Source organism: Gymnogyps californianus, chromosome 2 (assembly GCF_018139145.2).
Source record: "Gymnogyps californianus isolate 813 chromosome 2, ASM1813914v2, whole genome shotgun sequence".
In the NCBI taxonomy this organism is placed as follows: Eukaryota; Metazoa; Chordata; class Aves; order Accipitriformes; family Cathartidae; genus Gymnogyps; species Gymnogyps californianus.
In genome coordinates this window covers 110,509,920-110,531,542 of record NC_059472.1, presented here as the reverse complement: position 1 = coordinate 110,531,542, position 21,623 = coordinate 110,509,920, and the positions used below count along the sequence as shown (strand labels likewise).

General features: G+C 41.0%; 1 protein-coding gene across 1 annotated transcript in view; it reads right to left on the bottom strand.

Moving 5' to 3' along the window:
* GLI3 (GLI family zinc finger 3) overlaps positions 1–21,623 on the bottom strand; it is a 210,968-nt gene that overhangs the window by 53,981 nt on the left and 135,364 nt on the right. The window contains exons 5-7 of the mRNA XM_050891183.1: positions 16,683–16,888; positions 11,499–11,645; positions 3,201–3,402 (exon numbers count right to left, since the gene is read on the bottom strand). Of these exons, the coding sequence (XP_050747140.1) occupies positions 3,201–3,402; positions 11,499–11,645; positions 16,683–16,888 (555 nt within the window). The remainder of the gene's footprint in view (positions 1–3,200; positions 3,403–11,498; positions 11,646–16,682; positions 16,889–21,623) is intronic.

Below are 21,623 nucleotides of genomic sequence, written 5' to 3'. Positions count from 1 at the left end.
TGTTCAGCCTGTGCACTGAAGCAGGCAGGGGCCCTGCGAAAAAATACTGTGCAACCCTGAAATTAAAGATGGTATCAAAGCACAATCACAAGGGGGCAGTACCTTCATTCTCCTTAATGACCGGCTTCTGCATGCTTTATTTTGCAGCTTTTTCTCTCTTCTAGTGCAATCCTATATTGTGTTATATAAAAGCATTTTGTCCTAGCTTGCTTAACCTGGACAGTTCCTGGTCTGACTCCTGTCTCCTCTGAAGACTGCTTTCTTTTTCACAAGGCTGTTATGGCTGGGCAGACAGCTTAGCCTCCACAGGCTTCCCAAGGAGGTACCAGATTAACCAGAGCTGCAGCTGCAGGGAAAGGTCCTCCTTCCTCTCTGTGGGCCCTGGACTGGAACATGATGAATGCTTAGTCTATTTAACACACGCTAATAGAAACCTCTTAAGGGCTTATCACTTGGCTGAATGGGACAATTTCTCAAGAACAGCAAAGATTGTATCTACAGCATCTAGGCAACATTCCTGGCAAATTTTAGCTTTTCACTGAGAAGGCAGCAAGAGGTCTTTTAGTTTGTAGAGCAAAGTCTCTTCTTCCCTAAATTCATTCTGATAAATTAATAACTATGCTGACACTTTGTGGAAATACTCAGCATTAGATAGGTATCTGGCATGAAAAATGCTGTGAAGTGTAAACTATTTGGGCTAAGTCAAAAGTGACTGGAAACAAGATCTACAAGTAGAAGGATTGTGTCATGTTAAGTATAGTTAATGCTACTGATGTTGCCTAAAATACAAATCCTTCCTGTCTCGCAATTCCACCTAATGGCCTGCTGAACTGTACTATTTTCTTGCAGCAACTCCTATGAGATTTACCTGTAAGTTTCCAGAAGCTGGGATTTTACACTAGGAAAAGTTTTTTCTACACTTTGATCACTGTTGCAGACAGGATATTAAATGGGATGAACCTACAGTTTGATTCAGTACAGCAGTTCTTGTGCTGAATGCATTATTTACAAGACAGTGAGTTGCAATACATTAAGTTTTACTGATAGTCTTGTTGCTATTTAGTCTTGGAATTTATTAAAGCAATGAAATGTGGCTTGGGTTTAATACCTTACATCACTGTTTATTTTGGTGTAACTCTTTTATAGACAGGTTCACATGGGAGAAGTTAAAGGGCATCAACAGAGGTGAGTTGCAAAGCTGGAAAAAGAGCTAGCTCTCTCCCTTTCCCTCTTTTCCACCAGCAAGAATGGAGACGTACATTTCCAACTTTTCATGTTGAACAGGCATACTCTTACCAAAAAGAAAAAAATTATTAATTCAAAATTGTGTGAAATTTTGGATTATGCATTCCTGGAAAGTATGACCAGGAAGTGCTGAAAGCTTCAGTCAGCCACAGGCTCAGTCACACAAGCCTTGCTTTCTTCAGTGACACCAGTTCACAAGACTCACTGTTCTACTCCTTAGCATCCTTACTCAGTCTCTGCCCATAACTCACTCCAGCTCCACAACTGTCTTCAACAAAACTATTCATCTGACTCTGGCTTTGCAGGGATGGCCCTTAGGTTTGTGATTCTATGTGTCAAAAACATACACCAACCATTTCCAGCTGGAGGAAGAGTAAAAGGAGGGAAGACTTACTCCACCGTAGAGACTATGCCAACTTTCATGCACTACTTGCTTTACCAAAGTTACAAGCAATGGAAAGGGAGGTTAGTAATTGAAGTGCCATCCCATCTTAACGACAGTGGGGATAGTACACCTCCACATAGTACATGTATTTAACAGATGTGGTCCAAAATTGCTGCCAGCTATTGACATAAATCATATTCCACATTATGGAGCTTCATAATTGGGACTGTGGTTACACAGATTGCAGAGCTGTATTGCAGAGCTATGATATCATAGCTGTGAAATACTATGCAGCTATTCAAGTACATCAGAGCTATGAATCACAACTATTTAAAAGAAGTGCTTAAAAAAACCCAACAGCACTTATACTAATACCAAATATTTACAGTACTGTCACTTTCAAAGTTTGGCAGTCTCATGGCTTCTAACACACCAGTTGCATGCCCCATTTTCTCCAAAAGTGCAAATCCCCATAGGCAGTTTTTGAAGTTGTGTGTCACTTTTGCTGGAGAGGCATGTTTGAGCCTTGCCAAAAATGGGTCTTTTAGATCTCAAGAAATTGCTGTGGGGACTTGCTCCTTTGCCTCATTGCAAATTGAAGGTGGAGGCTGCTTTTAAGCCAGGGACCAGCAGCACTCTTTGTTTGAGTGCCATAAATGCAAAACCAGTATTTTCTGCGACTTCGGAGAGGTGGGAGATTTTTTTGGGAATACCAAAGGAGCTTTTCTCAGCTAACATATAGCAATGTCACAAATACAAGAATGTTCTGCAGTTGCATCTCCATTTTTTCTGCTGCTTCTCTTAATTTTCTTCCACTCCCTTTTTTTGACATTCTTGCTTTTGTTCCCTCTCCCTGTGCCCTGTTTGCTTCCCTTTCCTGTACAACTTCTGCCCACCTCTTCCCTTGCTACTCTGCTCTTCTGCCTCCAGCACAACATTTCTGGCTGTTTTCTTGCACGTGCACGTGAAGTGGCCAAGTGAAAATCAGAGCATTTCTGATGATACTGGATGACAACAGTACTTCCTTGGTAGAAAAAAAAGATAATTTAGCCACAGAAAGTTTAATCTTTCCATATACAAACTGAAATATGAAAAAAAAAACTTGGAGATGAATACCAAGAAGTTCTAGCCAAACATTTTAATTGAACAGTACCACACGTCTGTGCTTTACTCTCTGATGATTGTAATGTAGGAACATTTCACTGCCCATTATATCTATGGCCAGAAGAACCCAAGTGACTTAAATCACAAACCTATCCCAGAGCTTCTTCTCTGAAAACAGATTCTTAATCACACATCCACACACCATTACTGCTGGTCAGATGGAGTATTACCTGCACTGGACAATACGATGCCAAAAAGTCCCTTGTGGTTACCTTTCTGAGCAAGGAAAAACGTATTTTGTACTTTAAATTAAGCTCCAGTGAACATACATTATAGAAACTGCAAAACACACATATTCACAAAACAAAACAGTTACTTAAAGATGTGATTATACATTCACATTTGTGTGTGTGTGTATGACACATAAATGAGAATATACAATATAGGTAGAAAATGCTATTCTTACCTTATTGCACTTGCAGATAAGTGGCCATAAGAACCACTGGCTGAGGAACTGCTACGAGAATTATTGAGAATTGTGACCAAGGAATTTGGAGATGTCCGTATCATGGTCTGAAGGTCAAAGCTGTGATCAGATAGGGGGGATATGGACAATGTACGCTTTCGGCTTGGTCTAGCTGACAGTCTTGGACTCGGAAACCTGGCGCCTGTTATGTAAACACAAATAATTATCCACCAGGGTACTTAATCGCATTTATTTGTTATCAGTGATGGGTAGAGGGAGTCGCAAGACACCAACACGCTGTGACAAGCCCACTCCCTCCACTTGTGATCTACTGGCTACGATTGAGGAAAATTAGGAAGAAAAATCTGTCTTCCTGTGGCTTACCTCAGGGGAGCTCTGTTTATTAATGTGCACGCAAAATGATAAATTACTAAACAAAAGGAAAAGACTTTTATGAGTTATCCCTCTCATTTCTGGTGATTTATGAATCTGATGGCTTCTTAGACATTCACATCATTAATTCAACCATGAGCAATGAGACAGTGGTTCAGATCTGGGCTACCAGCAAACCCAAACCCGCATCACTTTAATACATACAGCCAAAGCTAAACTTGTAAAATACAGTGTAGAAATGAAGAGGCAGTTTTTCCTTTGTTGATCATAATTCTGCCTGGTCAATACTTGATGCAAAACTAAAAATCAGGACTGAAAAAACACTATAAAGGCCAGCTCTATCAGCAGAAGTCAAATTGACATTCACAGCATTAGACTGAGAAACAGCAGGCTTTATTTGAATTTGTCCAGGATCCCATGATATTCTTGTGTTGGGGTGTACAGGGGCCTACGATTTCCAAATTTCTTTAAAACTAGAGATTACATTTTTCAAAGCAGCAAAGAGAAGGCAAGCATACAGATACCATTTAAATAAATACATATTATATTTCTAAATTTTCTGTGCTGCTCAGAAAATCTCTACCTCTTCTGGTTTTACCATGTCATCCCAACTCTCTGCAGTCCTGATGGAAGATATATCCCCTTAAATTTCTTCCCTTTATTCAATTATTTTCAATCTCGGTTGAGACCAAGAAGGAGAGAATTAGCTTCCCCACTGCATATTGAACTATTTCCTTTAACAGTACTGCTGCTTCTACCTTTTTAATCCCTTTAACCTGCAGTAAAGGACTGAGTCCTAATGATTCTGACAGCCAGGGTCGTGCAGGTCTTGGGTCTGATGCCTGCTTTACAGCTACTTCTCCCAGAGTCCCTGACATTCTCTGTAACTTGCTAATAATTCACAGGTGGCCACAAGCCTCCATTATAGGACTGCCTTTCCTAATTCTTGCTCATGTCTTGGTGCCCAGGACCATTTTTCAGCAGGGTATTTAAACTTACGTGCCTAACATTAACCAGGAGAAGAGCCCAACTGACTCCTATTTGACTCACCTCAAGGATAGAGCTGGATTAGAATCTGCTATTACATTTTCCTTACACACCTGAGTGGGTTGCCCTTCTTTTGGTGCGTGCTATCCAAGATTTTCATCTGGTATTAAAAGCTGCCATTTTATTGCTGCTGTGACCGTGAGATCAGATCTCCATCTGTAGTCCTTCTCCTAATCTGTGCTTAGATTTACCTCAACTAGCCAACATGGGTTTCAATTCTCTTTGGCATCTGACTAATGCAGAGTTTTTTTCCTTCATGCTCTGCCTCTGCAATAGGCCTTAGCCCATACTGCTTCAGTCTTTCAATGAATATTCATGCTCTTAATTCATCATTTAAAACTTAGGCATAGCCATTTATTTCTTCCTAAAAGCTACTACATGTTATTTTATGTAATCTGTTTTATCTCCTTTTTATGAGCTTGCTATTGTACTGTGTCTGCTTGATATTTTATTAGCGCTGTGCTTCATGTCTTTCAAAGGCAGAGATCTTTTATTTGTGCTAAAACAAAAAACAACAATGATCAGCAGCTATAAGAAGCTGCAACATATTTAATAAGGAAATACAAGATACATGTCATGGTAAAACAAAAATAGTAATACTTTGCACTTACATCTTTCATCCACAACTCTCCTCTGCTGACTGTTCAGCCAGCATGAATGAGAACAATGCCTCTGAAGTCAGTAGTGGTAACATAATTTGCCTCAGCTGAGGATACAATTCAAGTGCTTTATAGGTGAATAAACTCTGTTATTGTGGTTTTATAAGAGGATAGCTAAGTACAGGTGTTCCTGGTTAAACAGCAAGTGAAGGCAACAAGGAAGACCTGCTAGACATTGGCTGACCGGCAAAATGAGATGTTACTCAAGTACTGCTACCACAGTATCATGTGTTACTACCAGCCATCCTAATGGTGTGCTGGTAGTATATATGACAGCAACAGTTTGCAGTCATGTGAACATAATTATGAACCCTCTGTTTTCCTCAAACTGATGGGCACAGACCTCATTGTGCCAGCAAGGCGGCAGCAGAGATGCTCAGAGGGGACAAGCCACAGCTCCCTCTCTTTTGATAAGCAAGACCTAGTTAAATTTCTGTATTTACAACTGAGAGTCACCATGTGCTACTGAGGACCATGTATGAACAGTTTCATATGTGATTTCCAGGAGAAACACTTTTGAAAAGGTACTTCTTGTGGATCTGAAGTCCAGTTTTTAATCTGTACAACTATAAAGGGATTGCCACTTACTTGAGAAATTCATTACAAGCCTGCTAAACATGGACTGATGGCTACTGATGCTAACGAGAGCAGGGGTGCATAGGTTTGATCAAAAAAGTGAAGCGATTGCTAACAATACTAGCACCTGAGCATCTCTCCTTTGAAGCTAGACTGGGCAATAAAAGCAGGAGATGACAGTTGTGTTTTGCTGCTTCTGCGATCAGACACCATTTATTTTCCGTGCCACAACCGCCCAAGCGGACTCGTCGGTACTCCAGCCCCACATCTCAGAGAGGACTGAACAAGCATTACAAACAACTGTTCAAAGCTCTTATGATCTTGGAGAGAAGCACGGTCACCCTTGACAGATCACACAGGAGGGCAATTTATACTCCCTGCAGTGCCCTGCAGATTCTCAAAAACTGCAACAACTTCCCTCCTCCTCCTCCTTGCCCTTTCTGGACTGAGCCCTTCTCCTTTACGCCTTGCCTAAGTCCACGTTACAGCTGTTGTAAGAGGCCTCTCTCCGCCCACCGCTCATTAAACCTTCCCCTTGCCTGCCAGCTGCTTCCAGGACATCCCTGTCCCTGCTCTGCAGGGCATGCACCAGATCTGTGGCCAGTGATAGAGAAAGACGCTCCTTCCAGCTGTGAGGCGCAGAGCCCGGGCTTCAGCCACACCACACAGCAGTCTCGGGCTTCCTCTTCTGCTCCAGGCAGCGCCTGTTTCAGGCCCCACCTAGATCTGGGAATTCCGCAGTCCCCTCCATCTACCTGGGACAGGAATAACCTCCTACGGGCCAACAGTCTCCTGCAAAAAGGGAGTATTTCTGCTTCACAGTGGGAGCCAACGGCTGAGGCCAGGCAAGAGCTCTACAGAGTCTGACCACAGGAGAGCGGGATTCACTTCAAGGGAGGCCACGACTTTCAAAATTGAGAATACAATTAAATGGAATTACTGTTTTTTCAGATCTTCGTGGTTTAATTAGGTTTCACATGCCTAAAAAGTCTTAAGCATGAGCTGACCATTCATTACACTGCAGGATGTTTGCTAAACCATTCATTTAGCATAACATCAGTCTTAGTTAGTATGTTACTATAAAAAGGAATAGGTCACAATTTGTCAGTGCCTCTGAATACTAAACCAAACTTTTCAGCCTTGCCCAGGCATTTATTTTAAAAACAAACACTTCAATATTTATTTAGCAATTTGAGATGTTCATCTGCTCACAGTATTCTCCCACTGAAGCATTACATTCCCTGCTCAATAATGCTTTAAAACCAAAAAATGCAGGAGAACTGATTCACTAAAAATCCATTTACCTCTGTGCAAGTGCTGAAAAAAACCCATCAGCTTTGGCAAAACATGCAAATGGAAGCTGACAGTGAAGATTTGTTTAGGAATGTCACCTTTTTGGAGTAGATGTTACAGTAATAAAAAGTCAGTAGTTGATAGTAAAGACTTGAGTGTGCCGACAAAAAATCCAGCACGTGTCAGAAGAAAAGATCTTATTCCTGGGGTGGAGATCAATTCTAAAATAACAGATATCTATCTCCATCATAAATTTCAAAAATGGAATATGCCATCCAGCAAATTTGCCCATGAATTTGATTTCTGAGTTGAAGTTTTTAGCATTGCTTAATCATTTATAAGGCAATCTTCAGACATGTATCATTTATTCCATCCCTCTAAATCAAACTTCATCAAACCTTTTTTTATTCCATCCCTTTAAATCAAACTTCTTTGAACCTGTCTCAGGCACTAGTTTTTGTTGAAGGCTGTGAACACGGGAAGTTTGATTTTGTTTTTACATTAAAGCTTTTTTTCTTTCTTTCTTTTCCTTCTGGTTTCTGCTCACAGATGTGTAACTTTGTTTTCACTTCATGAAAGTTTGTCATAAATTTTGTCTTAGTTTTCAAAATGGTAAATCTGTCATCAGTATGAGAGGAAAAGGAATGGCTTTGCTACTCCACCCTCATTCTCCAACTGTGCCTGAAAATCAGAAATCAAACCCAGTCCAAAGCTTCTCACATTGGCTTAACTCTTCAGGCTGGCCGAATTCTTTACATCAATTGGGTTGCTATCAGTGTCTCTAATGCCAAAATGGGTAGGTCAATGCCGAATACTTTTGAAAAAGAAAAACCTCCCATTCTGAGTGAACATAGGCAAAAGTTAATCAGAGTGAGGATATTAATACTCTCAGGGTGAATCTGGAAACCTCAGGGAACATGCTTGCCTTCCACTGAATGCCACTTAAAAGCAGAGTAAAACATATTCCCCAAGTGAAAAATGCAGGTATCAAACCCAAAAGGCTGTGATTTTTTGAATTATTTAAGTGCTTAAAAGACAGTTGTGGCATACAGTATCTTTATAGCCACAACAAGGAATTTCAGTTGTTGCTACTGTGGTACCGTCAACACTTTCCCCATCTACTCCCCTCCTAGTACTTTGATTTTATACTTAAAGGTAGCACATCTGACCCTTTTAGATCAAGCGAGACAACGGGAAGATTTGGTCAGGGATTCTGGCCACCAAAACTGTAGAAAAACTTTACAGCAGCAAATAAAATTCTGGTCCACTTTTCATGCCACACAGGACAGGAAGAGGAAAAATGACAATCAAGCATAACAATCTTGGCCTTATTGTTCCACAATATATTAGACAGTTCACGGACAGTGAATTTCAGAGCTTCAAGAAGTCTAGTGCTCTTTAGGCAAGACTTAACTTTCTGATTAATGCTTGTCCCACTCATCGCCATTCTGAAATCAGTTTTCCAGCACCACAGAGCAAAACAAAAGGCCCAAAACTGCACAAACTGTATGTAACATGCTTTTGAGCCCAGTGAATGATGGTGTTAGAATTATTATTTGTACTACAGGAGAGGGTAGAGATGCCAAATTACCGTGCTAGATGCTGTATAAACACACGATTAGGAGACAGACTTGCTTTACAAAAGAAGAACAATGTCTTGCTTGTATCTATTTGGTTGTTGTGTGGAATAAATGAGCAGCAGTCTTTGAGTGAGTTGAGTCAACTTGCTCAGAATTTGATAGCAGATAATGACAGAAACTACCAGTCTCTCTTCTGTTTCCTTTGACAAGACTGGGCAAAGGCGAAAGAGTACTTTTAAGACCACCATACAAACCCTTAAGAAGAAAGATCCAAACAAATGGCACTGCTTTGCATTGATCACTGTACTTTGTTATTAAATGCAAACCTCGGCACTCTTTTTTTTTAAAAAAAAGTCTTAGTATCGGCTTCTCACTAATTGTTTTGTTCTCGTTTCTCATCTAAAATTCTGACAAAGAAGAAAGGAGTTTTCTTTAGCATGATGAATGATAGGACATTCAGGTTCCTACTTAATGACAATTAATTTACTGTATACCCATGCAAGTTAAGATAGTTTTAATTAGTTTTCACAAAGTAAAAGGGTAACTTCATATTCTATTTAGATAAAAGCAGCTATTGCCTGACTAAACACATTCTCATCAAATACAGAAGGTGAGCTGAGTGACCTTACTAGGATTCACTCTTATTTTAATTCTCTATTTACCGTTTAAAAATAACCCATTTGCATAATAGTGCTACACATTTTTTGTCTTTAACTCTGAAATAATCCCTAATTGAAAAGTTGCTGCTATAAAGAATCTCAAATGTGTGATCTTAATTTTTAAAAACAAACACAAAACAAATTAAAGAGTGCATTTCAAATATATTGTAGCTAAAGCTGGTGACAGCAAATATCCTTATTAGAGATAGTGTTTAGGTACCTTTTATGCATGGGCTGAAGTTATGGGCAAAGGTCAAAACATTTTCCCTTAAGTAAGAAGTGATAACATTCTTGGGATGCAAAAGATGTAATTCTATGTAGATTACAGCATACACAATCTCTACTAACACATGAAGGTCCTTTGAGCAAATGCCATTATTTGTATGAGTACTGCAATGTCTTCTGTTTTTCTTAAGTTTTCTGGCATACATCTGGTTATCTATCTTCCTGTAGACTGAATAGACCCATTCAATCAAGTCTGCATCCAAATATGTGGTTTGGTACTGCTACCTACATGCATTCAGAAAGCAAAACCACTGAAAGTATAAAATATCCCTGCTCATTGCAGGGGGGGCTGGACTAGATGACCTTTAAAGGTCCCTTCCAACCCAAACTATTATATGATTCTGTGATCCCTTTACTTCAGTGAAGTCATGTCCATTTGTACAAGCTGGGGACTTGTCCTTGCAACTGGAACATAGCAGCAGATTTACATTACCTGAACCATGCATAACAGACTTTCCATTCTGCAAGATATTATTAATATGCATCAACTGCATTAGCAGCATACCTCATCTCTCCCTATTCCTCTCAAAATCCAAATCAGGAAGTGTCATATTCTTAAGCTTTCAAGCACTGAAGCCTGCACATTAATTTCTGGTTTAAGTCCAGACTACTTGTGTGGGTTTATTATGTTCCTGAAGCGGGTTCAAGGTATGTCACATTACTGTACAATCACTATCCATGCTACCAGTGCAGTGAGACTGATAACAGAAACGGAATTAAAAAATCCTTTGCTATCAAGGTAAGAGAATGAAAATAGTTTCCCTGCCCAGTTCCACAACTATATGTCTTGCCTGATTCTTGTAAAAATTGTTGGTCAGTCAACTACTTCACACTCTCAGGCATGTGTTCTGCAGGGGTAGCTATCTATATTTCCATGCCTTCCAGAGGTGGAGCTCCCAGCTCCCACACTCCTTGAGATCAGCAGCTATGGCATGCAGCCAACAGCAGGGAAGAAGAAACTGCATGCTAACGAAGATTTTAAAAAGCTGTGGGACAACAAGGTGGTCTAATGCTATTGTATTGCTCTGTACTACCAACCAAGAGTCAACAGTCACCACCTTTTCTTGCCACCACCTTTTATTTCCCCTGGTGGAAGGAACCGAGTACATCCCAAAAAGCATGTAAGCATCTTATGACTAGAGGGGAGTGCTCTGTATAATCCCTTCTGGCTGATCAAAAGCAGCAGTAGTGAGCAGTTTGGAATGGGGTGCTCTCTTTTCCTCCTTCACCAGAGAAAGGGAGACAGATTAGAGGTCTGAAAGATGCTGAAGTGGGTAAAGAAGGCTCTTAATATTAGGGAAAACTAAGTCAGGATCCCTCAGAATTCAGCAAACTGCTTCACCTTAGAAGTGGTCTCGAAGTCTATCAGTCTATGATACACAACTTGTAAGCATGGCTACCACTCTCTAAAAAGGAGGGGAGCATGCTCTCCTAACAGAAAAACAGATGTAAACCTTTTACTAACAGAGAACTCATCAGGGAAATACCCTAACGATGAAAGTGAGTTACTGATTGTGAATAGAAAAGGACATTTTCAAAAGCACTCAAGCTCTGCTGGAAATAAAATTTGTAACTTGTTTTCAGGAGCTGTCCTGTTCCTCTCCCTACTTACTTTCAAAGTTTACTTTCAGACTTGATGTAACCCTTGTACATTTGGCAATCAATGCTTTGGCTCTCCAGCCTCATGAGGAGGCTTACGTTGACTCTCACTTGTCTATCTGCATGGAGGCCTTTTGGGTCAGACCAGGAGCAACCCACGGGGTTCCCTTTGTACAACTGTCTATATTTCTAGAAAACGTCACTTACTATCCATGGCGTGAAGATATTCCATATGAAGAGCACCGGCTCCTGCAGTGGCAGCTGAAGGAATGATGTCTGCATACGGGCTGCGCTGGCCTGCCAACAGAGCCATCTGATGATAATATTCAGCTGGACTGACGCCAGCATGTGGAGCTAAAAACACAACATAAAAAGCACTGTTAATGACGTAAGATAAACAAGAAGGAAAGTTTTATCACATTGCTGGTTTCTCTGGCTATTAAAACAGCTTGTTTATTTTTTAATGTAATGCAACGTCTGCAGTATGCCACCACCAGTCAATATATTTCAACCAATGATACTGCAAAGACACCATTCAAAAACAGCAAGGCATAAAATATTAATGAGCTCGGTGATCTCATATTTTTATATTTATTATTAAGTGACCAAAAAAGTGACAGGCTGACAGCAATGGAAACTAGTATGATTTATTTAGTGACATAAAAAAGCAGGAAAACCTGAGCTTTATTCTCATTTACCTCATCCCTGGCCCAAAGGACTCCGTCTCTAAGCTAACAACACGGCTGAACTTCCATAAGCATTCAAGTTTCTGGAGTCTCTGCTTAGAGGACCAGAACATTTTCACTCACAGTGGCAGTTTGTGTATAAGTTTAGGAGTAAACAAGGACAAAGCATGTTTTCAGGACAAATACTAGTTGTCCATGAACAACATAGGGGCAGTTTTTTGGGAGGACAGACTGAAGTCACTGAATGTGGCCATCCCATCCTTCAAAGTTCACAAGTAAGTGTACTTGACACATGAGCATGTTTGCAGAGTCAAAACCACAGACCGGATAGGCTCTACATCCCGTCAGTGAGGTTATGAGCGATGCAGTCCTCTGATAATGACTTATATTAGCCTTTCTCTCCTGTAAAAATAATATGCAAGCTTTCTGTTGCCCTGCAGTTTTCAAGCATGCCATCAACTAATGGGCAACTCTGGACAAACACAAAAATGCACATAATTTTAATATCATCTCATCTCAGCAGGCTTCAGATGCTACAGTAAGTAGAAGGTCATTTCATGGGCTTGTGTGAGAAGTACTCATAAAATAAGCTGGGCTCCTTCTCCTTGATCCTGACTCTGACTTGCTGTGACCTGAGGTGAGCAGCCTTCCTCTCTGCTCTCTACTTGTCCCACTTGCAAAACAGTTAAAATTTCCTTACACTCTGCTCACCAGAAGATGGTACATAAGTTTGCATAAAACACTTAAAGTTCCTTAGGTTAATGGGCTACATCCCAACAGATTATTTTTATATTCTTTCATATTATTTAATGAGATTTTTCTTTGATCCCAGCAACTGAATCTTGAATGGAAACAAAATTTTAAGCTGAAAATCTTTGAATTACCAACTTAACCTGAATATTGTTACTTACACAGTATTACTAAAAAGGATAATTTATGTTTACATTAGAGAATCGGATCCTAAATGCAAACCTTAGAAGCAAAGAATCAACATTTACACTAAAAGGAGGTAAACATGGCATTGGAGTTTGGAAAAAAGTTCATTCAGCAACAGATTTGTAAAGTGTATAATCTGTCTTTATTTTTACCAAAGAAAATGGAAGAATGTGCTTTTGATGTTATAATGTTAAATATAACCAATTTCAGGAAAGGTTCAGAAAAATAGAAGTACATCAAACAGGAACAGGAATGGCATAAAAAATGAGCTGAGATAAATTAAAGGTTGTTGGTATTTTTTCCAAATTACAAATTGATTTCTTAAATAAATATAATCTACTTCAGCCACCACCACTTTCTGTGAAATGGCAAGAAAAATAGGCAGACCAAATTTTAAAAGAGGAGTAACTCACACTGAATCACTGATTTTAAAAGTTTTACAGTAGTAGGCAACCATCATATCTTTCCAGACACACTTAAAATACTTCCTGAGCTTTCTGACATAAGTGTCTGGGTTAACTAACAATAACATTGGCTGCAAACTTTAAAATGAACTGCTGCAGAAAACATAGTGAGCACATAATTGCATTACTAAATGTTCCATATGCTGAGAAATGCTCTGGTGCTCTTTAAAGAACATTCCTTACTACCTTCTTCAAACATAAAAAATTAGCCTACTAAATGATGTATTGCATCAAGGGTAAATGAAGGGTAAACGGGAAGGCCTGCAGCCCTGAATTTTCTCCTGTTTATTCCTGGGTAGCTTCAGCTTTGCCCCTACTTTTTTTACAAGGGGAGGCATTTGCTTCTGCATTGTGGGCACTGCTGAGCTTCATTTGAGCACTCTGCTCTAAATTCACCGACAACTCAGTCCTTACCCCTGCCCTGAACCCTCTGTGTTACTCAGAGGAGTCCTCGGCCACCCCTGGCCCACCAGTTCTGCTGGGTAAGGTGAAGTGACAAGGCAGAAGACACTCTACCATTACTGCTGCTGTGGCAGTCATTAATTACAGCTGGCAAGACTTGTAGTGAACATGAAACTGCTCTTCGTTATGTTCCAGATTGCTTTGGCTCCCAGCCATCCCCAGATCTGTGAGTTGACAGACTGAGCCCAATAGTACGCTGACCTAATTATCTAACTGGCCTAAAGCAATTAGGGTAGCAAGAGAAATCTCGCTATGACTTTCAGAAGAACAATAACAACTTCCAAGTTTTCACAGTTCAAATGCCATATGACTTAAGCCATGGTGTCCATTATGTTATTAGTACATTATGTGCATGTACTCCTTTAAATCCCAGGGGTTTTTTATTTGCATTCTAGTAGTGCCCAAGCCATGACTTGGACTATCTGATCCCAGGAACCTACACCTGAACAAAGCATTTCATTGTATACCTGACTGATCACACAACAAACTATGGATTCCAGAGAACAAATTTAACAGCTTTTCAATAAGCATGTTTTACTGAAATATCTCCAACGCCTCAATCAAGTTACTGTATTTTCACGAGGTGCTGCACAACACCTGGGCTGTGGTAACTGATCAAAAATGAGCTGTGAGCCTAGAGGAAACATGAAGTTAGTACGTTTAGCTTGTTCTTATGAAAGGCTAAGGTTGTGTATACAGTCAGCAGGCAAAGTTCAGGGGATGAGCGTTAAGAAAGAGCATACTCAACTGCGTTGTCCACATCTGAGTGTCTCGTGCCATCTGAAAGCCTGTGGGTATCCAAGGCACCTACATGAAGCTGGCAGGTACGAGACAGGCCTTAGAGGAGAAAACTGCCTTTCTGAGGTGGCAGCTGGAGTTGAGGCAAAGTACGTCACAGACCTGAACTGACACCAAACACCTATGTTGTAGACAGATGAATCTTAGCACCATCATAGTTATGACAGAGCTGCAGACTCAGTACTGTATTTGGGTGAACAGTTCTCTAAGGCTCTACTGACTGCACTACCTAGAACTCACCGGACTATAATGGCAAAACAGCACACCAAGATCAGAGACAGATTTCTATACTGTAGAGACCTAAATTTAGGTGCCAGAATCTGGAACCAAATTCTACCCTGAGACATGCTAGAGTTTCAGAGAGATTACCACTAGCTTGATGAATATGGCAAAGCACCTCTAGGAGACCTCTGCCTTTCTGGAGTGTCAGCTGGGTGCTGGGTCAGATATCCCAGTGTATCTCAGATAGCACTATGTGCCTACATCTATGCAAGTGAATTCAGCGTTGTGTACCTGAGACCAAGAACATACACAGGTTAATGTCATATGGTTGTACGATAGCTGGTTTCCTTCCCTCCTTTCTTTGTATGTGCAACTGGAGCATACCTTAAGCATAAATGAAATTCTGCAGGAATGTGATCTGAAGATTATTGAAGGAAAGATAGTAAAGTGTTCTGCATATTACCTTTTGTGAAAAGCCCAAGTATACATTGCAAGAGTTTTCCCAATTTATGCCATTACATTACAGCTCTATTATGTTTAGCCTATATCAAAAGCTCCAAAGCTCCCTGAGTCAAAACATGTATTTCTGAGCATTCAAATTGTTCCGTCAAAAAAAATTTTTTTTAAATACTTTGGCTAAAATAAAAAGGGTAGAATTAGCAAGGATTCATACAACATCCAAAGTGCTGCTAAGAAAGCCCTATGTGCATGCCATATACCGTGACTGACAATAGGTCATTAAAATTTCTTCTCATAAGAATATGTGCCCATAACTAATGGATTAACTGTAAAGGTATATGTTCTTATAAGCGAGGATTAATTAGGTATCCGTTTGGATAGGGTGCACCACTCATTTTTCAAATTCAGCTAAAGGCAGTTTAACTCTGTTTGGTAAGTTTCTGCATACACTGGGAAGATCTTTCCTGTAGTTAAAATAATAGTTTAATTATCTTCACTACATATTTGTTTCCAAGTATGTTATGTTTTAGCTCTCTTCAGCAAATGCTACAATTTTGAAATGTCAAACTGCTTACTCTATTATTGAAAAACCTACTCCTAACAAGACTGAGCCTTTTTGCAACTCTATTCAGTGCTCACTTCGGCAAAATTCCCATTGAAATAAATACGAAATGTGCCAGAGTAATGACAAGAGTGATCTCAGGAGTTCACTTCAACCCAAATAACCTGGAAGGTAATAGCCATGGTCACACCAAGACCTAAAGCATCAATATTTCAAGTATACTGCCCACCATTTAAACTAAAGGGGACAGTCCTGATCATCAGCCACTTCTATATCAGCATCATTTCATTTGGCCATATCGTTGGCTAGGGTGAACTGAAATAATTCTACATAACTTATTGACTAAATATAACAAGTCAGTGCATACTTTACGTGATTGAAAAATACTATTTTAATTAACAAGCCTTTTGCACCTGAAGAACTCCATGATTATACACTGATGTACACTCACGAGAATCTGGCTGGATTCAATGCAGATACAGCAGATTTCTTGGGAGATCAGAATCACACCTTGGGTCAGCTCCACAAACAAAAGATATCACAAGACATACACCACCCTTCCAGCTTAAATTTTGAATGAGGCAGGGCTTTTTTTTTTTTTCTTCTCCCTGAAGTTTCAACATTTGTGAGATGTACAAATGAGCCGTGATCGGCTGATGAAGTATTGAAACATTTATGACATAATGAATATGTCTGACAAACCTGCTGAAGCTGCTTTGAACAAGGGGGGAAAAATGTTGACAAGATTAATATAACTTAAGTTGCTACAATGACAGAAAACAGGAAGCCTGTCTTAACCCACCGTCTGTTGGGCTGAGTCCGCGGGCTGCCGAGATCATGGAGAGGGATGGGCTGCTGTGCAGGGACCTGATGTAGTCCATGTAGGGGTTAATGTATGGGTGAGGGGTGCTGAAGGGAGACTCTGATGTCGCAGCAGGATTTCGGTGCGGGGAAATTCTAAGGAATGGAAGCTCTGAGTATGTTGGGCTACTAGATAAGGCAGAAGGCCTGGAAGAAAAAAGAAAGAAAAACAAACAAAAACCAGCCAGGTTATCTATACAATAAAGAAAAATACTGTAAAAGTAACACATTCATTTCTTGAAGAATAACAACTGGGTTGTACATGTAATAACTTCCACTAAAGTCAACTGCCTGGAAAGCAAAAGGATAGGAAATGAATTCTTCTCTGTACCCATTATTAGCAACATTTCTCTGACCAATTTTGACATGAATTTATATTTCGTTTAATCTTTACATCCCTCAATACCCTTTCCCCATGGAGTTCAGCAGAAAATCACTTTAATTAGTGTGAAATATGCACCCTGTATACCACATACTAATTCTTGCTGCAATATGGAAGACATACTGAGATACTGAATCATTTACATCTTCAAAACCACGTGACTATTGGAAAAGGAGTTTTGAGAGCTACATTGCACCCACTCCCTTCACTTGCCAGCTTACTCATCCTGAAAGTGCAAGATTGCACGTTTATACAGAAGTCATTTCAGAAGACCCAAACTTTGTAAGCCATTAAGACAGCTGGATCCTTTGGAGCATTTTTTTGTTGATATCCCTTCTCATGAAAGATGCAGAAAACGTGGTGGCAAAGGAAGAAAGATTGCTGCATATGTTTGTTTTTAGCATGGCACCAGAGACCGATGCCTTTAACAAGACCACATTAATTAACTACCTCATTCTTGCGAAGGGAGAGCTGTGGTGCCTTCTCAGGCTACGTGTATGAAGCTGTGATGAACCAAGGCTGAAAGCTGAGTTCACAGCTGACAAAAGATAAATAACCTGCCGTAACCTTTCCCATCATCCCACCCTGTCGATATGACAGCGTCCGGGCTCTGCATGGAGACCTTCTCTCACAGCATCCCGCCTCCAAAGGCACTGGAAAAAGTCCAAATTTCATCAGAAGAGGTTGGAGTGCCTGCCCTTGCCAACCTGCTCTTTGGCAAAAGACAATGATTAAGCCTGTCATGCATTTGCTGTAGTCCAACTGGTTGACCCGAACTAAATGCCTTTTTGTCCCTGTTTTTCCAATTAATTTAGCATATATACAGCATAGACACAGGCAGCAGCTGTGAGAGCAGTGAGGGCAGCCTGTTCCTTTGATGCTGCTGGCTTACAAAGAATAATAAAACAAGAAATGTATTTTTTTTTCCTTTAACATACACATACCGTGATCAATGGAGATAGTTGTCGTCACCTAAAAGGCCAACAGAATGTAATCTTACATAGGAGCCAATTCTGCCCTGCCATCAGCTCGGAAATGCTAGCGTATGAGTGGGACAAAGATCAAAGCTATGCATTCCTAACACGATGCCGGCTTCCCTACCACAAAATCCATGAGGGCTCATAAAATCTGGGGAATAAAGTTTTTTCCTGTTGTGCTTTCCTCCTTCATTTCCCTTCCCTTCCCCATTTGGCTTTTGTGTGTTTCTTGCCCTCCTACAGCTTTCTGCAAGGTAAGCCTATTTAGCCTTCCCATATGAAACTACCTCCTAGCTCCAAAGTTTGTTAGAGAGCTGCATTCGTTGTGTGCTAGCAGCAGGTACTGGCAGCACAATCACTCCTTTGGCACCTGAGCAAGTGACCCACACGAAGCCCAGCCACTCAGTGGTACGGCTTCACCGTATTTAAAAGGCACTGAGAACCTGAAACCAGAAGCCGTTTTCCACCACCATGCAAAACAGGCATCTCCTTTCCTCGGAGCACTTTTTGTCTGCATGGTTTTGAAGCACCTTTGTTTTACGGTGGAAATGCAGCTTTACTCTTGTTGGTACTGTGAAACCCGACCAGCCATGAAGCATTTGCTGTCTTGCGGTTCCCTGTCAGGCCAAGTGTGGAAGGCAGGAGCCTTAAAACTCATGGTGATGTAGGAAGCAAAAATACCACAGCTGGATATCACATTACACAGTGAATTTCCCATCCTGGCAGTGAGGAAAATACAGTAGTATAGCAAATTTAATACAAGAGTAACAAAGAAACTAAGTTTGGATGTCACTTTATAAGTTATTTTTTCTAATGTGATCTCAACTCAGAAAGAGTTAGAAACCCGGAGAGCACCCAGGCAAGCAGGAGTCCTGGCCTTATCTGGTGCATATCGAACAGAAAACTGTTTAAAAGCTTTTGCAAGAAGGCTGAAAGTCTGTATCAGCCTCAGTGATTCACTCTCCAGCTGGCCAACAGCCAAACGCTGCCGCAGGAGCGAGATTAAGAGCCAGGCTGTCAGCTTCTCCCTCCAGATCCAATGGGAGCCATTCAAGGACACTGGGACTCAACCGCTTCTCCTCCTCCTCAGCCCTGCCTCCTCCTCTCTCCGCTCCTCTGAGCTCCTCTGTTTTCCAAGGATGCTAAGGGAAAGGACATCGACCTGGGTAATGTCAATCGACAACAGGCATATAAGCTGTACTATCAGAGGCAGAAATAAGGAGTCATTAGATTCCACATAAAATTCCCAGCTCTGGACTCTAATGTTTACTAATCTCTCTCCAACATTTGATTTTAACGTGCTGCTAACTTTTCCACTCACTTCCAGCCTGTGCTTTTCTCACTCCTCTGTGTTTCCAGACCCTCCTTTCTCTACAGTCCCATTTTCCTTCCTGCCTCCATCTGCTCTCAGCTCCCACTGTTTGAGCCCTCCTGATTTATTCCAATAAACGTTACGTATTCTTCCCTTCCTTTCCCTCCATGATTAAACTTCACTATGAACATCTTTCAAAAGTATTGTTTAACTCCCTCCTTCAAACTAAAATGTGACTTTCAGAAAGGGTGCAGCCAAACACACTTACTATTAGCTGTTGCTTTGCAACCTCCTTGCCTATCAATAAAGAATGACTTTTGTCCTGTAAACAACAAACAGTACAGCCCAGGAGTGGCTCTGCAGACACTCATTCAGTGACAAGCAAATCAAATCTTCAGATGTGGGTGACAGTCCACCCCCACCATTTATAATTCACATGTACTTTGTCCCCAGCCTTGGCAAACGGTGTTCTGCCTTGGGTCTGAGGCTACTTTGTGGGACGCAATGAGGCTTCAGCATGAGAAAAGGCAGGGACATTTTCAGTGATACTGCTTGAAACTTTATGCCTCACCTGTAAACCATGGGAAGGCAGAACTTGCTCTGCATCCTCTCCTACACAGGGGTTTTCCTGTTCAATGACATACTTGGAGCACTAAGGCTTCCTTCAGAGAGAGGAAGCGAAGCAGATGCACGCTCTTTTCTGAATCAGGACCTTTGTGTCTACTCCCAGAGATCCTGCAAACTCAACTCAAATTTAATACAAAGCCTATCATGCTTTCAATACTTATTTGAAGTTGGAGGTCTCCAGGTTTGCGAGTAAAAGAGATCCTATGGCTGTGTTTTATCACTGCAATTTTTATCCTGGCACATTAGGCTGATTTTATTATTTTCTCAGTAACCTTGATTACATCTACACCCCTGACGTAAAAGAGAAGCAGCAGAGAATGGGGCCGGCTGTGAAGGCGCCTCCTCCTTTCTGTCCAGACTGCCCTCCTTCTCACCACTAAAGTGCCAAAATACCGTGACTGCCACAGCCTCCGTATCTAACACAGGTCTTCCCCACTCCCCACCCATCTCCAGCCTGCCAACTTCTCCCTGTCCCGACTCTGATGCTTTGGAGAACCTCAACTACTCAGCAGGAGAATGGCACGCACGTACCAAGGCAGTGAAATCAGTGTAAGGGCAAACAGGTGTATTTTTTCCTATTAGTCATGACAATTTTTTTGACGAATGTTGCAGAGATGTCTGCAGTCTTAAAAACTTACGTGGTCACACCAGCAGCTGTGAGCAGCATCAGATGTATGGCAAATCACAAAACGTGATTTGTGGCATGAAGCCACTTTTTTTTTTTAATGCTTTTTCTGACCACTGCTGAACCACAGGTGAGCTGTATGTAAGATTTCAGTTATTACTCATGAAAACAGTGTGTCATTTTGTTTTGTTGCTTACAGCTGCAACAGATGAACTCTGCACAAGACTCACCAGCAGCAGGTCTGGATTTTAGCTGCCACAAAAACTGAACAAAGTGCAATTCCCTTGTCAGCCCATGCAGCCCTTTTTTTAACTGGGGAAGGAAGATCATGGGAATCTGGGATTAGGCATGTGATGATGTGGCAAGCATGAGCGAGTTATACGTATTTCAAAATGATCTGCATGCACAGATCATTACCTCGTATTATTTTGAAAGGATCACACATTTTTTCTATCAGCAGAGAGAACAGGGGTAGTGGGGCTCGTACAACATACTTTAGGTTGGTTTTTGTACCTAAGCATTTGCCCCTAAACATTTGCCAGTTTTACAATGAAGAAGATCAGACGCTCCAAATTCAAGTGGAAATCCTATCCTTTTCTTTGGTAGTAATGGAGCGGCTAACTCGTGCAAGTGAAATACTGCTGTCTGGCTATGACTAGAGGCAAAAATCCCCAGGTAGGTAAGTGAGCACAGAGCTTGTTGACTACGTGGCCCTTCAGCCACCCTCTCTTCTCAGTGCCATACTGATAGGATTCAGGAGCACAATTTCCAGTCTCTGCCCATGCCCCTGGTGAGGTAGGGTAAGACATGACAGGTGCCAGATTAGCTCCAGATATTAGGCTAGAGAAGGCACAGAGTATTCCCTACCTTACCTCATTTTTCCCTTCTAACTTGCACCTTTTCCCCCACTTATGTTCCTAAACTGCTCCTGTGGCATGAGGCAGAAGGAAACCACATGT